Source organism: Rosa chinensis, chromosome 2 (assembly GCF_002994745.2).
Source record: "Rosa chinensis cultivar Old Blush chromosome 2, RchiOBHm-V2, whole genome shotgun sequence".
Classification (NCBI taxonomy): domain Eukaryota; kingdom Viridiplantae; phylum Streptophyta; class Magnoliopsida; order Rosales; family Rosaceae; genus Rosa; species Rosa chinensis.
In genome coordinates this window covers 16,342,908-16,362,361 of record NC_037089.1, presented here as the reverse complement: position 1 = coordinate 16,362,361, position 19,454 = coordinate 16,342,908, and the positions used below count along the sequence as shown (strand labels likewise).

At 36.2% G+C, this 19,454-nt stretch overlaps 3 protein-coding genes across 3 annotated transcripts; 2 read left to right on the top strand and 1 right to left on the bottom strand.

Moving 5' to 3' along the window:
• Positions 1 to 2,523: 2,523 nt before the first annotated feature.
• LOC112191035 (nodulation protein H) lies at positions 2,524 to 6,441 on the top strand. The gene is made up of 6 exons (XM_024330562.2): positions 2,524 to 3,030; positions 3,808 to 4,040; positions 4,119 to 4,377; positions 5,401 to 5,580; positions 5,683 to 5,838; positions 5,996 to 6,441. The coding sequence occupies exons 1-6, from the start codon at positions 3,001 to 3,003 to the stop codon at positions 6,161 to 6,163; spliced, it is 1,026 nt and encodes a 341-aa protein (XP_024186330.1). The 5' UTR covers positions 2,524 to 3,000; the 3' UTR covers positions 6,164 to 6,441.
• Positions 6,442 to 9,558: 3,117 nt separating this feature from the next.
• Positions 9,559 to 16,435, top strand: LOC121051182. Its single transcript, XM_040513280.1, has 3 exons — positions 9,559 to 9,850; positions 15,033 to 15,526; positions 15,609 to 16,435. Exons 1-3 carry the CDS (start codon positions 9,559 to 9,561, stop codon positions 16,167 to 16,169), a joined length of 1,347 nt encoding a protein of 448 aa, XP_040369214.1. The 3' UTR covers positions 16,170 to 16,435.
• Positions 16,436 to 17,085: 650 nt separating this feature from the next.
• LOC112183795 lies at positions 17,086 to 18,420 on the bottom strand. Its single transcript, XM_024322130.1, has one exon. It carries the CDS (start codon positions 18,418 to 18,420, stop codon positions 17,086 to 17,088), a length of 1,335 nt encoding a protein of 444 aa, XP_024177898.1.
• Positions 18,421 to 19,454: the final 1,034 nt, after the last annotated feature.

Below are 19,454 nucleotides of genomic sequence, written 5' to 3'. Positions count from 1 at the left end.
TGCCCCCTGCCTCTACCTTGGGAATTTGAGGACTACTGATTGTAGGAGTGAAGATCATGTTTGGTCCTATCGTAGGATTGAAGATCATGCCGGGTCCTACTGCCACTGCCATCTCGAAAGCCCTGCCTCTGCCTCTACCTCTCCAAGTCCCACAACCTCTTCCTCTTGTTGGAGTTTCACCATTTGTTGCTACTTTCAAGGTTGCTTGCTCCTCTCCATTATTTCGATTGAGTTTTTGCTCATGTACGAGCAACGAACACTGCAGCTCATCCACTGATAACTGATCAATGTCTTTGGATTCTTCAATGGAGCAGACTATGTAGTTGAACTTGTCAGTCAAGGAGCGAAGTATTTTCTCCACCACATTAACATCTTGCATCTGTTCGCCATGGTTCGCATCTTATTTGCCACTGACATAACTCTTGAGAAATAATCTGAAACAGACTCACCAACCTTCATCTCAAGGGTCTCAAACTCTCAACGTAGTGCTTGGAGCTGAGAGCGTTTCACTCTTGCATTGCCTTCATACTTCTTTTTCAACGAGTCCTATATCTGCTTCGCTGTGTCCTTTTGGAGAATGGTCTCCAAAATTGCGCAGTCAATTGCCTGAAAGAGGTAATTCTTTACCTTGAGATCTTTCAGCTTCAACTCATCCAATGTCCTTCTCTGTGCAGCCGTCATCCCCTCTCCAGTGGCAGGCTCAGTGAAGCCTGTCTCAATGAGGCTCCAATACTCCTTCGACCTCAAGAAGTTCTCCATTAGCATGCTCCAATGGTCATAGTGACCATTAAAGCGTGGTATTGAAGGCTGCACATAATTGTTCTCTGTTGCCATCACCCTTGCTGCTGCAAGACACACAAAGCTGCTGCTTTTCACCTAAGGCCCTTTGATACCAGAATGTTAGAATAAGAGAACGATATGAAATAGAGAATGATTATTGGAACTGAATTGGATTATCATTGATTGAAAGAGGCTCTGTATAAATAGAGCGTACAAAACAAACTAAGCAAAAAATCTGGAACCACTACCCATGACTAACAACTCCTAAGTTCATGGGATTTCCCTAAAGACTTGGTAAACAAAACAAACTCCTAGTAGACTAGGACTTTTACTTATTCAAAGCTAATTCAAAACAGAAAACACCTAACAATTGATAATTAAAAAAAAAAAAAAGGCCAGTATGGCTTTCCTCAAGCCTTGACCATTATGAAACCGCATAATACATGGCAGAACATTGTGTCCAAACCCAAAATACAATAAAAATCAAGTAAACATCTTGAAATAATAGCCGGAGTCTTAACTAAGCATATATATTCTGACAAACACCTATTAGCGAAGAGCAAAGTTGACTATTATATTCGCCTTACAATTGTGGTAATACTTTTAAATTGTTTTAAATGATGATGCATAAAAGATTGTTGAATGATGATATAAATATGAAGATGCATAATACATGATCCATACAATTAAATAAAAGATAGCTTGGATTAGTGCTTCCAAGTTAACTTTGAGTAACTAGTGTCGCAATCAAAATTTGAGTGCTATAAGTGCACCCACATATGTTCGGTAGATAACTAATCTATATATTATTGGAAATTTGGTGATAATCAACATCAATGTATCACAATCTACAGTTCATAGTAGTTTTTGACATCCAAACAGAAAACGTTTTGATGGGTAATTTTGGATCACTCTAGGTCTCCATCTCTTGTATTAGGTTTCCTTACGAGGGTTCCTTTCAAGAGCCCGCTCTAAAAGCTTCAAAACTACCATATAAAAAAGGACTAGTTGCAAAATATGTGGATATTGCGGGTATGCTTATCGTATTGAGTTGTTTTGTAATAGAAATTCTTCTGATGTTAAACTAATAAATAGGCAAATTCTCTCTTACTCTCTTTATCGATCATATGTTTGTTATTTTTATTTTTCTCTTTTGAAGTTTGCATCATATAGCACTCCCTAACCCTATTTTTGCAGTCTCACACCACCTTATTAATCCAACGTTTTATGCGAATTACATATTATTAGATGAAAGTCAATAGATGAGCAGTCTTTATTTGACATGTTAGGTGTTCTATCAAGAAGAATCACATTATGACACCTCATGATGTCAGTTGTGCTAAAGCACCTTACAATTCCCTTAAATAACATAACAGCTCATTTCCACTGCACTAAACACAAAGCACTAATCTAGCAGTTTAATACTCTAAATTTCATCCTACTTATACATAGAAAAGGAAAATCCTATCTAACCTTAACCATAATGTATCATATTGTGTCACTTAATGTTTATGTTTAAATAGATTAACAGATTTCAAGCAAGATGGATTACTACCTAATAACAAATTGACATCTTAATTATCATTTAAATTGTTATTAGGTAGCAAAGCATCTTTGCTTAGAAAAGTTCTCAAGTGAATTATATTTTAAAAATCAAAAGGTATTTTAATTTTATTTTTGCTTTATTGGGAAAACAAAATTATTAAACAAATTATGATTGCTAATAATCTACAGATTCCATTGTAATCAAACACAAGTCAAAGTCTACAGAGGAAAACGAGAGCTTCGCTCTGTCCTCAGAAGTGTGTGCTTTTGTTTGGTTTCGACTTTGGACTTTGGACTAACCAGATTACACGGCATTTGGGTGGTCGTCCATGCAATTTGCTTTGATTTAGATTTTAGTTTTTTTGACGGGGAAAGATCTACAGTACCCAACAACGAATAAAGAATCCCAGTTAGAGACCGAGAGGGAGAGCCAGAGCCCCCCCCCTCTCTTTGGGTATCCTAGGCCTCTGTTGTCTACTCCTTGTACTTGGCTTCTGTTTTGTTTTTTGGGCGGCCAAAAAGCTCAAAAACCCAGGCGGCTTCTTTTTCTCACTTGTCTCTCTTTTCTGTTTGAGGATTAGCAGCTGTGTTTAGGTCGGGGATGAACTGCTGAGGCTGTTGAACTCGGTTTGGAGGTTCCTGTTTTCTTTGTCTATCTCTGTTTCTGGTGAAACAATGGCGGAATTCATCTTGGGTTTCAACAAGGTGCTGCCTTTTTTCTTTTTTCTTTTTTCTTTTGCTTTATTTTGTGTTTTGGACTTTTCAAGCTCACTTTTTGTTTGAATTAAAGTAGTGGGTTTTGCTCAAGGTGCTGTTTTTGCTTGTTTATTTTGTTGTTTGATTTGAAAAGAGCGAAAAGAAGTTGGGGGGTCTGAGATGAGATGTGTTCTGGAAGCATAGATGGGCTGTCTTCGTTTTCCTTTTCCAGTTTCGATTTTGGTTAGTTTATGTGAAAGGTGTTAGCTTTCAGTTTTGTGGTTGATTCATGGATGTGGAAGAATAATGTATATGGATTTGAATGGAAAACTTTGCCGCTTGATGCTTAATGCTTGCCACATGTTGGATCTGGTTTCATGCCTTGAAGTTATTTGTAATCAAGTTTTCTGTGTCGTTAAGATTAGTACCGTTCAAAACCCAGTTAGATTTGTATTTCTCTGACTGGGTTCTATTTTCTGAGTTAGTCGTAGAGCCGGTATTGAGTGGTTTCATGGATTTCTAGATTAATTTGTTGTTGTTAGTGTTACTTAGAGAACATACATTACAGCTATGCACCCATTACATTTACGACCATTGCATTATGGTGTTCTTCTAGTTATTATATGGACTTAAAAAGTCTTAAGCATTGTTGTTGGTGTTACTGAGAGAACCTGCACTAGTAATACTACATTTGAGCATGTTTATCACAACCTTTCCATAATCTCTCTTTCTAAAAGTTTTTATTTTAACTCTCTCTCCTCCCTCCTTTCCCCTTTTGGTTGACAGGAAAGTTTGATTATAAAGCCATCTCCCAAGAAATCTCCTTTGTTTCTGAGAATGATAGTCTTAATGTTTGCAATGGTTTTTGGAGTCTACATCTGCTCGATATGTCTAAAGCAGATAAGTATCGAAACTGTGACTAAATTCGAAAGCATCAAAGTCATTGGAAGGCCTTCTCATGAAACCAAACTATTAGAAATTCCTTTTAAGCATTATCCAATGCCTGAAACTTTCAGCAGGTAACTTAAAATTTGTACCTTTCTGCTTTAAATTTGGGAATCTTAAGCCTTGTAATTCACTGTTTTGGTCTTTTCTAGGGCTGAATGTGCACGTAATCCTGTGAGATTCTTTGCAATCTTATCGATGCAGAGATCAGGGAGTGGATGGTTCGAAAGCCTATTAAATAGTCACAAGAATGTTAGTTCTAATGGAGAGATATTTTCCGTTAAGGATAGGAGGGCAAATATTTCTTCAATTGTACAGACTCTAGATAAAGTTTACAATTTAGACTGGTTCAGTAGCGCTTCCAAGAATGAGTGCTCTGCAGCAACTGGCTTCAAGTGGATGCTTAATCAGGTACTTAATGTCTTTAACTTGAGGCATATAATCGTATTCTATTGTGCTTGTTGATTATTAGAGAACTTTTCTTTTTAATGAGTAGTAACAAATGTTTAAGAATGTGAATCATATTGGTACCTAATTGGTTGTCAACTTTGTAGCAGAAATTTGGTTTAATTAATATGCTCATTTTTTGATGCAATAAGTTATAATCAATAAATTTGTGTACTGATTTGATGGATGGTTTACTCTTCTAATATCCTCAAAGTAATTGTTTACCGCTTAATCTGCCCGGTTAACTTCTTGTTTTTCTCACTCTTGATTATGAATTTGTGTGATGTCCTGCTAATTCATTAGGTGGTAAACTTTTGATTGGTTCCTATGTGCTTTATTGTCTGTGTATGATATACACCATATCAAGTGATGTCCTTGAAGATTGCAATGAAGTCCTTTTTCAGATATACATTGCTCAATCTGATTAGGACAGAGTTTTCAGTGTTTGGTTGATAAAAGGAGAGATTACTCTTGTGGTGTAATTTTAACCAAATGCAGATTTTGAAGTACCCCCATATACTGTGCTCTAGGTTTTGTTCCCTTACCTGTTATGAAAACGCAAGTACCACTATTGTCCACAGCTTCCCTGAGATCTGGATTAACATACAGTGATGAATGTAAATGTTGGGACCATAAGTTAAAAGTTTGATAGCTCATAAAAGCTGTTTGCTAACTGTAACATTTCCTTCATAGGTACACCACTGTATAATAATATCTATTCCTTGAAGGAAATGTATGTGTGATATTCAAATTTTCTGAAGCAATCAACTAGGTTTAGATATGTTGTTCAATATGGTAGACAGTGGAAGTGCTAACTTAGGCAGGGATAATTGAGCACCATAAAGAAGTGTGTCTCTGTGATTGGTGTGTGAAATATGCATTATTTCTGAAGAAACTATGGATATTCCTCTCTCCCTCTCTTCTCTGTGTTTGCCTCTTTGTTTGGGGAAGCTATGGAAGAGCATAACTAACTTATGGCTTTTGCAGGGATTAATGGAGCACCATGAAGAGATAGTAGAATACTTCAATCGCAGGGGGGTTTCTGCAATATTTCTCTTTCGAAGAAATTTATTGCGCAGAATGGTCTCTGTTCTTGCCAATTCTTATGATCGGTATGCTAAGCTATTGAATGGAACCCACAAGGCACATGTACATTCAGAAGAAGAGGTCTCTCACTGTCTCTATACATATTTGTATGCACGTATTCCTTCCTACCTTCCCCAACATTCATGATACTGAATTTTAGCTGGTGACTTCTTGTATATACAGGCTGATACACTATCAAAGTACAAGCCTACTATCAATTGCACGAAGTTGATTACTGATCTTAAAGAAATGGAGTCGACAGCTGCAAAGGCCATAGAATGCTTCAATAGCACCAGACACATGGTGTTGTATTATGAAGATATTGTCAAAAACCGCACTGTAAGGATCTCACTGGGTTATCTTTTAATCCTTAAGAGCTATTTATTCTTAAAAAAATCTTTACCATTTTTTCAGTAGTCATCTAGGGTCTGTTCACTTGGAGACTACTAGCATCTGATTTTGTATACATCTACTGAGGGTCATCTTTCCTGTTCAGGTCTTAAAAGATGTTGAAGAGTTCCTGAGACTTCCTAAGAAGAGATTAAAAAGCCATCAGGTAAAAATACACAACGGACCATTGGCAGACCATATCAGAAACTGGGATGATGTCAAGAATACGCTAACAGGAACACCATATGAATATTTTCTCCATTCGGATTATTAGACGTAGTCCTCTGCTAACTAATTTAAGTCTGGTGTAAATATCCACTCAAGTTATATATTCTTACCCCAGAAGGCAGAAGCTGACAGGATATTGCCACTGCTTTGAAAATTTTGGCTGCAACACTGCTTGGTGTTTTGATCCTTGTTTCATATCTCATCAACGAGTTGTTGATCTATACCTTGTTTTTCTTTGTATTAACCAGAGAGACACATTGTATATGTTCAGCTAAACATTGTGAGTGAATGTGCAATTCTTCGATTTATGTTTTGTTTTTTTCATGTCATTTATGTCATGCTAGTACTTTGGTTAATGTGACTTCTGGGCTAAACCCTAGTATTTCGCCATTATCTTGGGCTATTCCCACAGTCCCACATATAACACTTCCTTCTTTTATCTGAATTTCACCCAAGAAGGAAAATGAGAGATTGATGGTGATTGTTGGGTACTAATAATATAAGAATGTGGGCCGGGTCCACAAATTTGTATAGTGATACATGGGCATTTGTTCTGGCCCAAGAAAGATTACGGTCCAATATATTTGGTTGAAATGTCTTGGGCCAAAGGGTGAAGGTTGTTCATATCTTTTGGAGGGAGAGAAAAACCCTCGAATTTTCTGCGACTTCGAAGTTATTCAAAGTTTTGAAGCTTCAATTAGAGAAAGGTTGAAAGTAAACTCACATGCCACCAAATCAACATCCCTCCGCCTCAACCAGCTCTAGGTGAGGAGGATTCGATCCTCTTCAGGATGGGGATTGGAGAAATAAATTCTGTAGTGAGAATTGAAATACTATCACTCTTATATGGCTCTCTCGAGTTTGTTTATATGTGATTATGAGTTCTGTTTAGCGATCACTTTCATCTTTCACAAAAGGAAAGGAAAAGGAAAAATATGTAATTCATTCATCTGATGTATCTACATATGTATATAGACTCAATATGTGATTGATGCACTGTTGAATCTACATTGAACTCCATCACTAAATAAACAATGCATCTCACTTTTCCTTGAAATATGTGAAAGATATGACTTTTCTTTGAATTTATATGAACTCAATCACTAAGTAAAACAATGCATTACATGAGATCCATTTACATGTATCATTTTCTTTGTTGAAAGGGCATGTATCATTTTTAATTTTTTTTATAGCAGAGCAACTTGATTGTTGCTTTGCTGTGTGTGATAATGATGTGGTTGATTTTGTGAAAGATAAAACCGTTGATACAATGCCTTGAAGAGACAAGAAAATATTGTATGCCAGACATTTTTTGTTCTCTTTAAAGATGCCTCTACCTATGGAAGTGTTATCAATCAACAATTAACAGCTTTTATCTCTTTTGAACAAGTTTTAAAAAATGTGAAAAATTTAAGGATCTGTGACTGGATGTACATAGTCTCAATATGAGTTATATTGAAGCATTGGAGAATCTGCTGCAGAATAAACCATTCTAATTAACAAAACACAATAAGAATCATTGTTAATTGTGACTATATAAGTAAGATATTTGCCTTCTTGTGAGGAAAGGAGACAGAGAAACAGTACGGCCTGTTCAGAGAGTTCATGGTAGGCATGCGAGGGTGGATGGGGGCCTCTTCGAACCTAAGTACTTAGAGTTAGCTAGGGCAACTTTTATAAACACATGGGACGACTGTAAAGCTATACTAACGGCCAACAATTAGCACTATATATAATGTAAGAAACTCTTTTCAGTTCTCAGTGTACGTTGTTAAATCTAGCCGCTAAAACTTCCAGTACTTGACAATTGTCAGGGTGTTTGACTGGAACTACTCTTTAACCTTTTCTGTGAAGAAGAATATTGGTGAAGAACAAATTTATAATGAAGATGCAACCAACTAACCAAGGTAGAAAAGTTTTATTTTTTTCAAACAGAGAATAGTGGGAGAATCAGAACCAGTGGTCTGGCCTCCATGGACCTTTCATTTGCTTGTTGCTTCTTCAACTTGTTATTTTATAGTTACAGAAATAGTTCTGCCCGTATATGATTGGTTAATATACGTCCATTAGTGATCTATATGAGCACAGGTTTGAAAAGATTGGTTGTGAAAAAATTATAAGAGTACGCACGGCCACACCAGCTAGCTAATAATATTTCTTTTGCTGTACTGCACCGGCCGTAAGAGAAATATATAGAAATTAACTGAGGAGATAGAAAGATAATGTAAATGGACGGTTTGCTTGCCCATGCAAACTGTTAACAGACCATCTTTAGGGTTTAGGTGTGTGCGTTAGTGTTATTTAATTGTTCTCTCTCTCTATATATACAGATCCTATCCAGAGCGGAGCTCCGCTTTGAAAATTAACGTGTGAAGTTCGAGTTTTGGGTCACTTTTCAGTCGCATATCCACATCTCGACCGTTCAGTTTTTAGGTACTAGTGTACAGATCGTCTCTGCAAATTTTCAGCCAAAATGATGATCGTTAAGACATTGATAACTGCCTTAAAGCTAGTACGGTTCAGGTTGACAGATTCAGTCCGTCCATTGGTTTAAGCGAGTTAGATACCTTAACGATCATCAATTTGGTTGAAAATTTGCAGAGATGATCTATACACTAGTACCTAAAAACTGAACGGTCGAGATATGGATATGCGACCGAAAAGTGACCCAAAACTCGAACTTCACACGTTAATTCCAAAGCGGAGCTCCGCTCTGGATCGGATCTGATATATAGATATATATATATTGTTTCACTAGGCTTTTAGTAGGTTAACTTTTGGGATAAATTTTAACAATATTAGAACTCAAATCTCTAACAGTTTCTGATTTTTTTTTTTTTTTGGTCAAAAATTAAAGGGGTGATTGATGAGAAAGAAAGGGTGAGAGTCAAACTCTTGCATTCCTTGTATAGTACAAAATATTAGAGTCCTATCCTAAGAGATATGCATCCAAGTGATCAAATAAAGAAAAATTATACACAACCTAATGATCTCACTTAACCCTACTCTTCATAGGAAAGTAAACAGAAAAAATACAGATGCTGAATATATAGATCTTGAAAATCCTACACTTACTTCTACTTTGTACTTATGCTGACCTGTCTTTTAATATTTATGGGGGGTTGGGGGAAGAGAGCACCATCTTAATTTATATTTCTTTGGTAGTTTGAACTTGAGAGAGAATTGGTTGGCACTTGGCAGTTCAGCCCTAGTGGTGCTCTCAGCTCTATATATACTCATGCAGACGGAAGTCTCAAAGCAATCACAGCTTCATTCAAGGCAGGGTTTGCTAAACTACTCTACAGCAATAATTTTCCTGCATCATTCTTAACTAATTAAGTTGATTCAGACTCTAGCCGACTTTCTTTGTGTCCTAGTTACTAGTCAGTTTCATATTTGAGCTTCCACCTTTGCTCTCCCACCAGCTCCTCGATTCGCAGTATGGCCTTAAGCAAATCAGCCTTCATTGCTTGCTCTTTATTCCTTTCCCTACTTGTAATCTTAACCTGGGAAATTCAGTCCGCTGATGCAAGGCGTTTGATTGATACTAGCGAGCTCCAAACTCTCCACACTGATCAATACAAATCAGTGGTTCATAACGAGACTGAAACTTCAAAAGCAGTGGTCGTATCTCCCCCAACATCAGTGACACCACCACAAAGTGAGGTTGCTGGTGCAGCACAGCCCCCTCCTCCCGCCCATGGCATAGTTGACTTCAGGCCCACAGCTCCAGGTCACAGCCCCGGTGTTGGACATTCCACTCACAACTAGCTGTAGCTAGGGCTTGCATCTAATATCCCTATGTATGTGCCGCATTGTATTGATAAGCGTTCCAGTTACCCTATAAGATTCCAAGAAGTTTGTACAGATTTGTTTTTAAAATGTAGTTTGGTTGCTTGATTATCAATAAAATTTGTGGTTTTCTATAGCTTTTGTCTGATCCCTATATAATCATCTCAATAAGTATAGCAAAGGTATATACTATAAACTATAAGATTACTTTAGAAAGATTCTAAACCCTAATTATTTTAAGAGAAGTAGAACCTAGGAATATTTTTTTGTATGGCGTGAAACTTCCTATAGGGCGATTACAGTTAGTATAAAGTAGATTCTGTTAAGCATGTTAACGATGAAATAGATCAAAAAAGAAAAATGAAAAAGGATTAAACACCCTAACGACAAAGCAAAATAAGAAGCTAAATGTGCAAGTGAAGGAGCTTGATCACCAAGACCAGGAGGAATTAATTTGTCAGCCCTAAGAATTCGGAAAATGATCTTCATAAGGAGGCAGTGTAGACTAGCTATTGTGAAGCGTATATACATAGTTCTCCTATCGTGAAGCTTAATTTTGACAGTTTCGTGGTTAACAACATATAACTTCTTAAATTTTGTTGTTAACAATGAAAAGCTACAGCTGGTTTAGTACCTGTAGAGACTCGGATGTTCCTCGTCTCCCTTATTCACTGATTCTTTCAAGCTAACCAACGCTAATGTCCTCCTTACTGATCAACTATCAAGCTCTTAAAGGTCTTTCCTATGCTCTCAATAAAGGCTTTCTCAAGTTACTCAGGGGATCATTCCGAGTTGCTTATTGCCTTATTGGTGAATTAGCGAATCATCTAATAATCCAGGAAATTCTAGAGTAGTGGTGGGTATCTCATACCCACATTTACAAAAGTGAGAACAAATTTTGTTGTCAAAGTTGTAATTTGAGTCTTACTTTGTGTAATCTTAGTTCTAATAATGGTAATTGCACCTCTTACGACATTTTACAAGTTTTTGAATAAATTCATGGTCAATATTGTAATCTTAGTTCTAATAATGGTAATTATAGTTCTTACGATATTTTTACAAGCTTTTGAACAAATTCGTTATAAATGTTGTAATTTTTGTTTAACTATATGTAAATAGTGTAAATGAATATGGTAATTTTTGTTCTCAATGTTATAATTTTGGTTCAAATACTTGTAAATTTTTGTTCAAATAGTTGTAAATGAGGGTATCTCATACCCACCAGTACACTAGCTTGTCTCCTAATAATCTTTGTTTTTCTAAAAAATAAAGTACAGTTGGGTGAGAGAAAATTATACAAGCCTGATCGATCCAAACTGATATCTTTCCCCAAAGGGAAAAGAGGATTCAGCCTATATAAGATCTAGAGCTCCCACACCCTTAGGTTATTAATTCTTGAAAATAAATTACAAACATAAAATTTTGGCAAATTCTTGTAACTAAATTTCTTTCAGACATACATGTGTTCAGGCGTCTAATTCTGCAAGGGTAATCGAGTGTCTGTTATCATTCTATCAGGGGGTAGTCGGATCTGGTAGCTAGCATGGTTTGCTTCTGAATTTGTTTGGGGTTAATTCTAATTTAGTCTGGGAGCTAGCATGGTTTGCTTCTAAATTTGTTTGGGGTTAATTTTAATTTAGTTTGGCGCTGATTGTATTAAAGGTTTCGCTTTTTTTCTTTCCTTTTTTTTATTCTGGACGACAGTGTAACTCCCCACCACACCTCTGATGTCAATGAGATTTGAACCCATGACCTCCACAGTGTTAATTAGGCTAGCTAACCAACAGGTCACGGCTCACTGACAAGTTTCGCTTTCATTAGTATAAGTTTAAGTATTTTCTTTTCTTAATTATACGTGTAGATCATGAGGACGATATTTTTAAATGCAAGTCTTGACCCTGGCTAGTTTTGCAGGTCATCACAAAATTTTTAGCTGATTAATTATGGAATCAGATTAAATCCTTGCTTATAACTTCAAGTTTAACTTCTCTTATGAGATTCAAAATTAATAGATCGAATCAGATAAGTGAATCCCTTGTCCACATTTCAGAGAGTAAGAAGCCAAACTTATTGTCCTCATTACTCAATCATAGTCCATATCCTGATCGAGAAGCTAGATTCATGAAAGTAACCATGCATTTCTATTTAGTATGCATGCATTGACACATTTTGAGTGCACAAATCAAAAATGGGCCATCATGCATGCGTTTGATAACTAGCATGCACATCCATGAGGCTCAGAGCTCTGTGTTCCAGAAGTACATTGCCCGCGCCCCCGGCCGGCCTTAACAAATACTGAGTTTATACTTTACAATACCTACTATTCTATGTAAAACATTTTCACACCTTTCCAAACTAAGTAGTTCACATTTTCTTCACTGTTCACCGCACTCATTTCATTTTCTACCGAAAGCAGAGAGTCTAATTGCATGCTTGTGCTTTCAGATGGGTGCCTTAGTAATTAATTAATAGAATGTTTATAACTTAATGCTGTTTGATTAATTACATGCATGTGAGGCTTCACTGACATCTGTATCATAATGATATCTTCCCCTCTTTTTTTGTGGTGAACCAAAAAGATATCCTCTCTTGATTCTTGAACAATGCACATTGCACGTTGTATATTTTTATATGTATTTTGCGACTGAACACTACAGAAATCAAGTGCGCTTTTGATCTGTGTTGTATATAAATATATGTAGGTCATTTGTAAATTATGTTTAGTTCAGTGCTAAAGAGAGGGCTCTCTGAGAGGCCTTCCTCAGAGCGAGGAACGAATAACAGCTAAGACCTTTTCCAAGATTCTCCAATTTTGTTAATTCCATACAAAATGGAGGGGAGTGGAAGCATGGGGGCTGGCTCATCATTTGATTCAGCTTGACTCTATTAGGCTTCAACAGGCGATTAATTGAATCAATTTGTTTAATTTGTGACAAAGTAAAGTGGTCGGGACCCGTCCTCCACAGCTCTGGGGTGTAACTAGCTAGTGCACTTTGACTCTGACTCTTTTTTATTCTTTGACCATAAGGGTTTTGTTTTTTTTTCCTTCAATTTATTGGCAGCCATCGGTCAAGGACAAACTTAAAACCCAAACCACAAAAGGGGTCATATATCAGAAAACAACGTTATCACAAAACCACTGGCTGTGTCATCTGGCAAAATTTGGAATGTACGTATGATGTTCATTTCTCCACCAGTGATTATCAATTTTTGAATAGAAGCAACAAAAATTTGGTCATTGGGGGAAAAAACAAAATTTATTCTTATGAAGTAATTTGGTCAGTTGAATCATTGGTAGTTTGTTTGTTGGTTTAAATTAATTAAGATTATCAACAAGAAATGTAAAGACACATTAGCACACTTAATTCGTTGTTGAAAGCAAAAGCTAGGTTGATCTCAATTCAAATTACAAAGGACAATTATTAGCTAGCATTCAAGATTGAAATTTGGGAAAGCATTGGGAATTTCTATCAGATGATAGGAGAAATTGCACTTAACTTATATTAGTCATGGAATTACGAACTCATTCTTGGTCAATTTGAGTTTTTCTTGATATAGTATTGCTTCTTGATGAATTTTCCAATTGACACAACTTCTAGGGTTATGTTTACAATTCACATGGCATATTCATTGCTGCTATTCACTGCAAGTCAGCTTTTTTGTTTCTTTTCTTCATCTCCTCTGCAACCATGAATGAGTTGACATGGTCAGAAACACAGAGAAAGAACACGTAGCAACTCCACGCCAAATCCTTAAACTTTTTTTTTTTCTAGAGTTAACGGCAAGTTAACTATGGTTTAGAAGAAAAAACTAAAAATTGATGGAAGAGTGATCTGTCAATTGTCATAACCTTTAGATCAGATAGAGAGTTCAGATTTTATGAAATTAAAGTAAATTCACTATCTCCTGATTTTAGAGGAGCCAGATCCCAAACTTATTAATTATAAAATGATATAGCAATTAAAATTCCATAAAGAAAGTATAGTCCCTAACTCCTGGGTCAAACTCCGAACAGTAAATTTGCAAAGTGGTCATTACTAACCGCTTAGATTTGGTCAAATTTCGGCGGTATATATAAACCATCCATGATCACTAACCACAAATAACTTTCTTATTAAGTTAGTGGTATTTAGAAATTCTTTCTTTATGTGCACGAATGCCACAGATCTATACTAGTGCTTGACTATTATGCACGCGCAAGAAGTCAAAATTAGATTCGCAATATTAAAGACAACGATATATATGATACAACGCTCTTTATAATGACAGATTTTAAAATAAAAATTTAATATCGTAAGAGCAACTTTACCAGCCTCGCCAAAAGTGATTCTACGCTATTTTAGCGAGCGTGAGAAGCGGAACGTAGCAAAATCAGGCCTCCAGCAGACTCGCTATATCGTTCGCCAAAATGGTTTTCGCTACTACGCTCGCCAAATCTAGGAGAGGAGAGAGAAATTCGAGATGCTCGCTATCTCCTCCAACGGGCAATTTCGTTCAAATTCAAACGTCTAGGTAATCGTCTTCCTCTTCTCTTGCCTTTCTTTTTCCTTGATGTTCTTCGATTTCAAAATTTTTTGGTTTGGGCTACGGAAATTTGTGGTGAAATTCAAACCCTGATAAAGGGATTTGGGGCTATTCTAGTTTTTTGTACGGTAAGTATTTCTTTGTTTGATTAATCATAGATCTAGAATCACTGCAATTTCTTGGAACTTGAGTACGTTGGTGGGTATCAAATTATGGGTGTAGATCAGATTTGAATGAGATTAATTGATGTTTTACTCAGTGATATGCTTTGATGTCTTTAATCTGTTGCTTCTAGAGGCTTGTCTATCTATGTGTATGCTTTGGACGATGGTTTTTATAACATATCATGCCTATATGTATATGTTGTGGAATTAAAAGATAAGTGGGAATGAATTGAGAGCTGATGATTACAGGAATGAATTGAAAGCTGATGCCTATATATATATATATATATAGATCTTTTCTTGGCCAGTCTATACTTGATTTGATAATGCAAACCATAAAAGAAGAAGTATGCAGCAGCAAGATGGTCTAACTTGGTTATTTTATCACATGGTGTCTGGTTTTCTTATGTTGATTATCAATTCCTATACATGTAGATGGATTCTGCTCAAGTCCCCGTGTTGCAATAGATTTAGGAGAGGATATTTTAAATTATGCCAATATCCTCAATGGAAGCTCAGGGCATAATGATAATATGTTTTCAACGTTTGGTTATCCTGCATCTGGCGATGCTATTAGCTATAGTCAGAACCCTATTCAAAGTCAAGTTGCTGCTCAAAGTGAACCCAAAACCACAAAGAAAGCTAAAAGAGCCAAGAATTTCTCCATTCAAGAAGACAACCTTCTTGTGTCTGCCTGGCTCAATACTACCCTTGATCCAGCAATAGGAAATGATCAAAAAGGTGCTGCTTATTGGAAAAGAATTTGGGACTATTTCTATGCTGAGAAGAACTTTGAACTAGAGTGTGATCGTAATCAGGGTTCTCTCATGCATCGCTGGTCTGGAATTCAACTGGATGTGAACAAATTTTGTGGCTATATTGCTGAAATTGAAAGGACAAGAGCAAGTGGTACAACTGAACAAGATAGGGTAATCTAAATTACCAATGTGATATATTCCAAGTTACATAGTATAGAATAACTAACTCTATTTTGTTTTTATGTTTGTTCAGATTGTGGAAGCCAAACAAAAGTTTAGGAGGGAGCGAGGATACAACTTTACATATGAGCATTGTTGGCATGTGTTGAAGTTCCACCCGAAATGGAACTTGGAACTCTCTAGGAAAAAACCAAAGAAAACTCATGCAACGGTTCCTACTACTTCGTCTCCTATCACTCCATCTGCTAGCCCAGATACAATAGATTTAGCTGATGGCAATGTTGAAGGTAATGAGTCTCCATGCTTGGAGAGGCCTATAGGCAAAAAGGCTGCCAAGACCTTGGCAAGGAAGGCAAAAGCTAAAGAGAAAGTGGAAGCAGCCCAATCTGAATTAGGAGACTATTATGCTCTGAAAGTTGAACATGCTCATAAGGAGGATGAGCAATTTCAACTGATGTATGATGCAGAACAAGAGAACATTAAGCTGAGGAAACAAGAACTTGAAATTCAAGTTCGAAAAGAGGATAATGCAATAATGGCAATTGATACTTCTACAATGGAACCAATGCGGGCAGAATATTTTAGAGGACTTCAACAGGAAATCATAGCAAAAAGAGCTACTAATGGAAACTAGTTTGGAGTTACCTGTGATGTGCGAACTAGATGTCAGTTCATTTTTTGGTGCTAGTCTCTTTCTTTTCTCATTTTTTGTTGCTTTGAAAGTTGTACGTTTTCAGCTACATTGAGAGCTGATGATGTACTTCTATCTATTCTCTCTGTTCTGTTAAGGTCAGTGATGATTATTATCCAAATTTTTCTTTTGAATGATGAATTTGTTTATTTGTTGTTATATAGTCGATAAGGAGATTCTGGTTCTGATTGAAAGACATAAGCTTTATAGAACTTGTGAACCAAGTGGTATTACTCACTTCAGTGTTAGGGATCCTAGTTTTATTCATGTAAAAGTTGAAATCGAGTGGCTACAGTGGGGTAGGCATTATAAGAAAATGGAGAGATAGGTAACTACAAACTAAAGAGCAAGAAAGCCGAAAAGAGTTTAAAATATAAGTAAATTGGCACTGTTGAAAAATCATGTGTGTGGTCTGGTGAAATCTCCAGGCTACAGAGCTCATTGCAAGACTTTTTTACCTCAGCTTGGATTAAAAAGATTACAAAAACAAAAGAATCAAATTAAGAATTGTTATCAAGGCAATACACTTGGCAACTTGGCTAACTATGGTGCTTAGCAGAATCGTTATCTTAGTGACACTCTATTCCAATTTTGTACTGTTCTCTTCATAAGACTTGAAAGAGTTTCAATAATTTCTTTATTCTCTTTAAGTTTTGAAATAATTACAGATTCATTCAAGATTACTTAGTACTGTTCTTTATGCATTGCTCATAGCAGAAAACTTGTATTGAATTCAAAAATTTAATGCAGTACAATTTCATCATTTTTTATGTAAATTTCAACACAAATACTGTGTTTTATTCAATTGTGTAATTGAAACAGAAACCAATAACTAAAATGAGTACTACAAAATGATAATTCATTCTCCTCCATGTAGCTGCCATAAGTGTTCGATAAGATCTCCTTGTAGTCTAGAATGAGTCTCCCCATCTTTAATGCGGAGATGGTTGTCAATGAACTCCATCAATGTTTGTGTTCGCTCATGTGATGGTAATACATTTGAAGGCTCTCCAACTATATCATAATTCTCAATGATTTGATCAATTTCACTATCACGATCTCGACCAATATTTCTAATATAGTGGTCATCATCTCGCTCGTCTTCCACAATCATATTGTGCATTATTATGCATGCTGTCATGATATCCTTAAGTGTCTCTTGATTCCATAAACGTGCTGGTCCTCGTACAATTGCAAAACGTGCTTGGAGTACTCCAAATGCTCGCTCTACATCTTTTCTTGCTCCCTCCTGTTGTTTAGCAAAGTGTTTCTTCTTATTTCCTTGTGGAGCTGGTATTGTCTTTACAAATGTCGCCCATGTTGGATATATACCATCAGCAAGGTAGTATCCCATATTATACGGTTTGCCATTAACTAAATAGTTGACAGGAGGAGCACGTCCTGTGGCTAGGTCATCAAATAAAGAAGACCGATCTAACACATTGATATCATTGTGAGATCCTGGCAACCCAAAAAATGCATGCCAAATCCAAAGATCATATGAAGCTACAGCTTCCAATATAATTGTTGGTTCATGGTAGTGACCAGAATACATACCTTGCCATGCAGATGGACAATTTTTCCATCTCCAATGCATACAGTCTATGCTCCCCAACATTCCAGGAAATCCACGTTTTTCACCAATTGAAAGCAATCTAGCTATGTCGTTACTATTTGGTGGTCTCAAATACTCATCACCAAACATAACAACTACAGCATTAACAAACCTTTTAAGACTCTTTAGAGCAGTACTTTCACCTATTCGAACGTATTCATCTACATAATCTGCTGGAACTCCATAAGCAAGCATTCGTAGTGCAGCAGTTATCTTTTGATATGATGACAACCCGATAGCTCCAGCAGCATTCCTTTTTTGCAAGAAATATGGATCACATAAAAGCACTGCATTTTGAATTCTAAGAAAAACATGACGTCTCATTCGGAACCTTCTCCGAAAAACATTATCAGAAAATATAGGTGGATCAGCGAAGTAGTCACGGTAGAGATTTTCATGACCTTTAGTTATATAGCGTGGAACAACAATCCTACCTTTGATTGAACCACGGCGTATTGGTCTTTCCCTCTCCTCAACTACCCGCTTAATCAGATTATCTTCATATTTTTCATCCGCAATATCATTCTTTTTCAGGAACCTCTTACGCATCCAACGACTTGCTATGGATTGACTCGCCATTGGACACAATATAAATGAGATGTCTAGACTAAATGAAGTTGAGATATGAGATGAAAGATTGAAAACCGGGTATCAATATATATTATTGCTTTGCATGTTCGTCAAGCAAGCAACTAATCTTTCCAAGTAAATGAGAATGATCAATTTCCATTGTTTGTTGCTTTGCCAAATCTTTCATAAATATACATATCTCAAAAATGAATGTGTATCTTTTTTATATGATTTGCTAGCAAAATATGTATCTTTTTTAATATGATGTCGGTTAGCCTAATATATATCTCTTTGATATCATTTTCTTGCACAAAAGATTTAGTTTCGCTTTAATTTAGAGCAGATCATATCTGATATGAAAATAGATATCTATCTTTGCTCTCAGCAAGCAAAGAACTGATCAATTTGACCACCAAGAAAAAGTAGCCGTTGAGATCAATTTTTCACATAATAAAAAATAGCCGTTGAAAAATTAGGGTTATGTAATTTAAATATTCAAGGTTAGCTATAATAGAGAGCATTGGTGCAGACGTGTTTTAAAACTGGCTAGCCAAAATAACTTTTTAGCTATTTTAGCTAAAAAATGACTAAAATATGGCTAGCATTGCTAAAGATGCTCTAATCTTAAAGACAACGATATATATGATACGAGATTCTTTATGATAAAAACTTTACAATAAAAACTCAATAAACTTAATTTCTTGTGCGGTGTTTTGAGTGATTCGCGCTATAATGAGATTGATTTCTTTTGTAGTTGAATATGGTTTGAGTTACACCCAATGAAGAAGGATTTTCATGCCCTTTCTAGAAGTGATATATTGCAGGAAATCATGATATATATTGCTCAAGGAATCTTCACCAAAAGTACCTAGCTAGCTAGGGTTCTTTTAATAAACTGCAGCTAGAGCTAATCATCAACCCATTTGAAATCTGAGAGAGGAAGGGCAGATCGGTTTAAACACTTGAATCTGTGGACCAACAGAGTTCTAATTAAGCATGTAGAGTACTAGCCCTTCCACATACATATTATTTATACACCCATA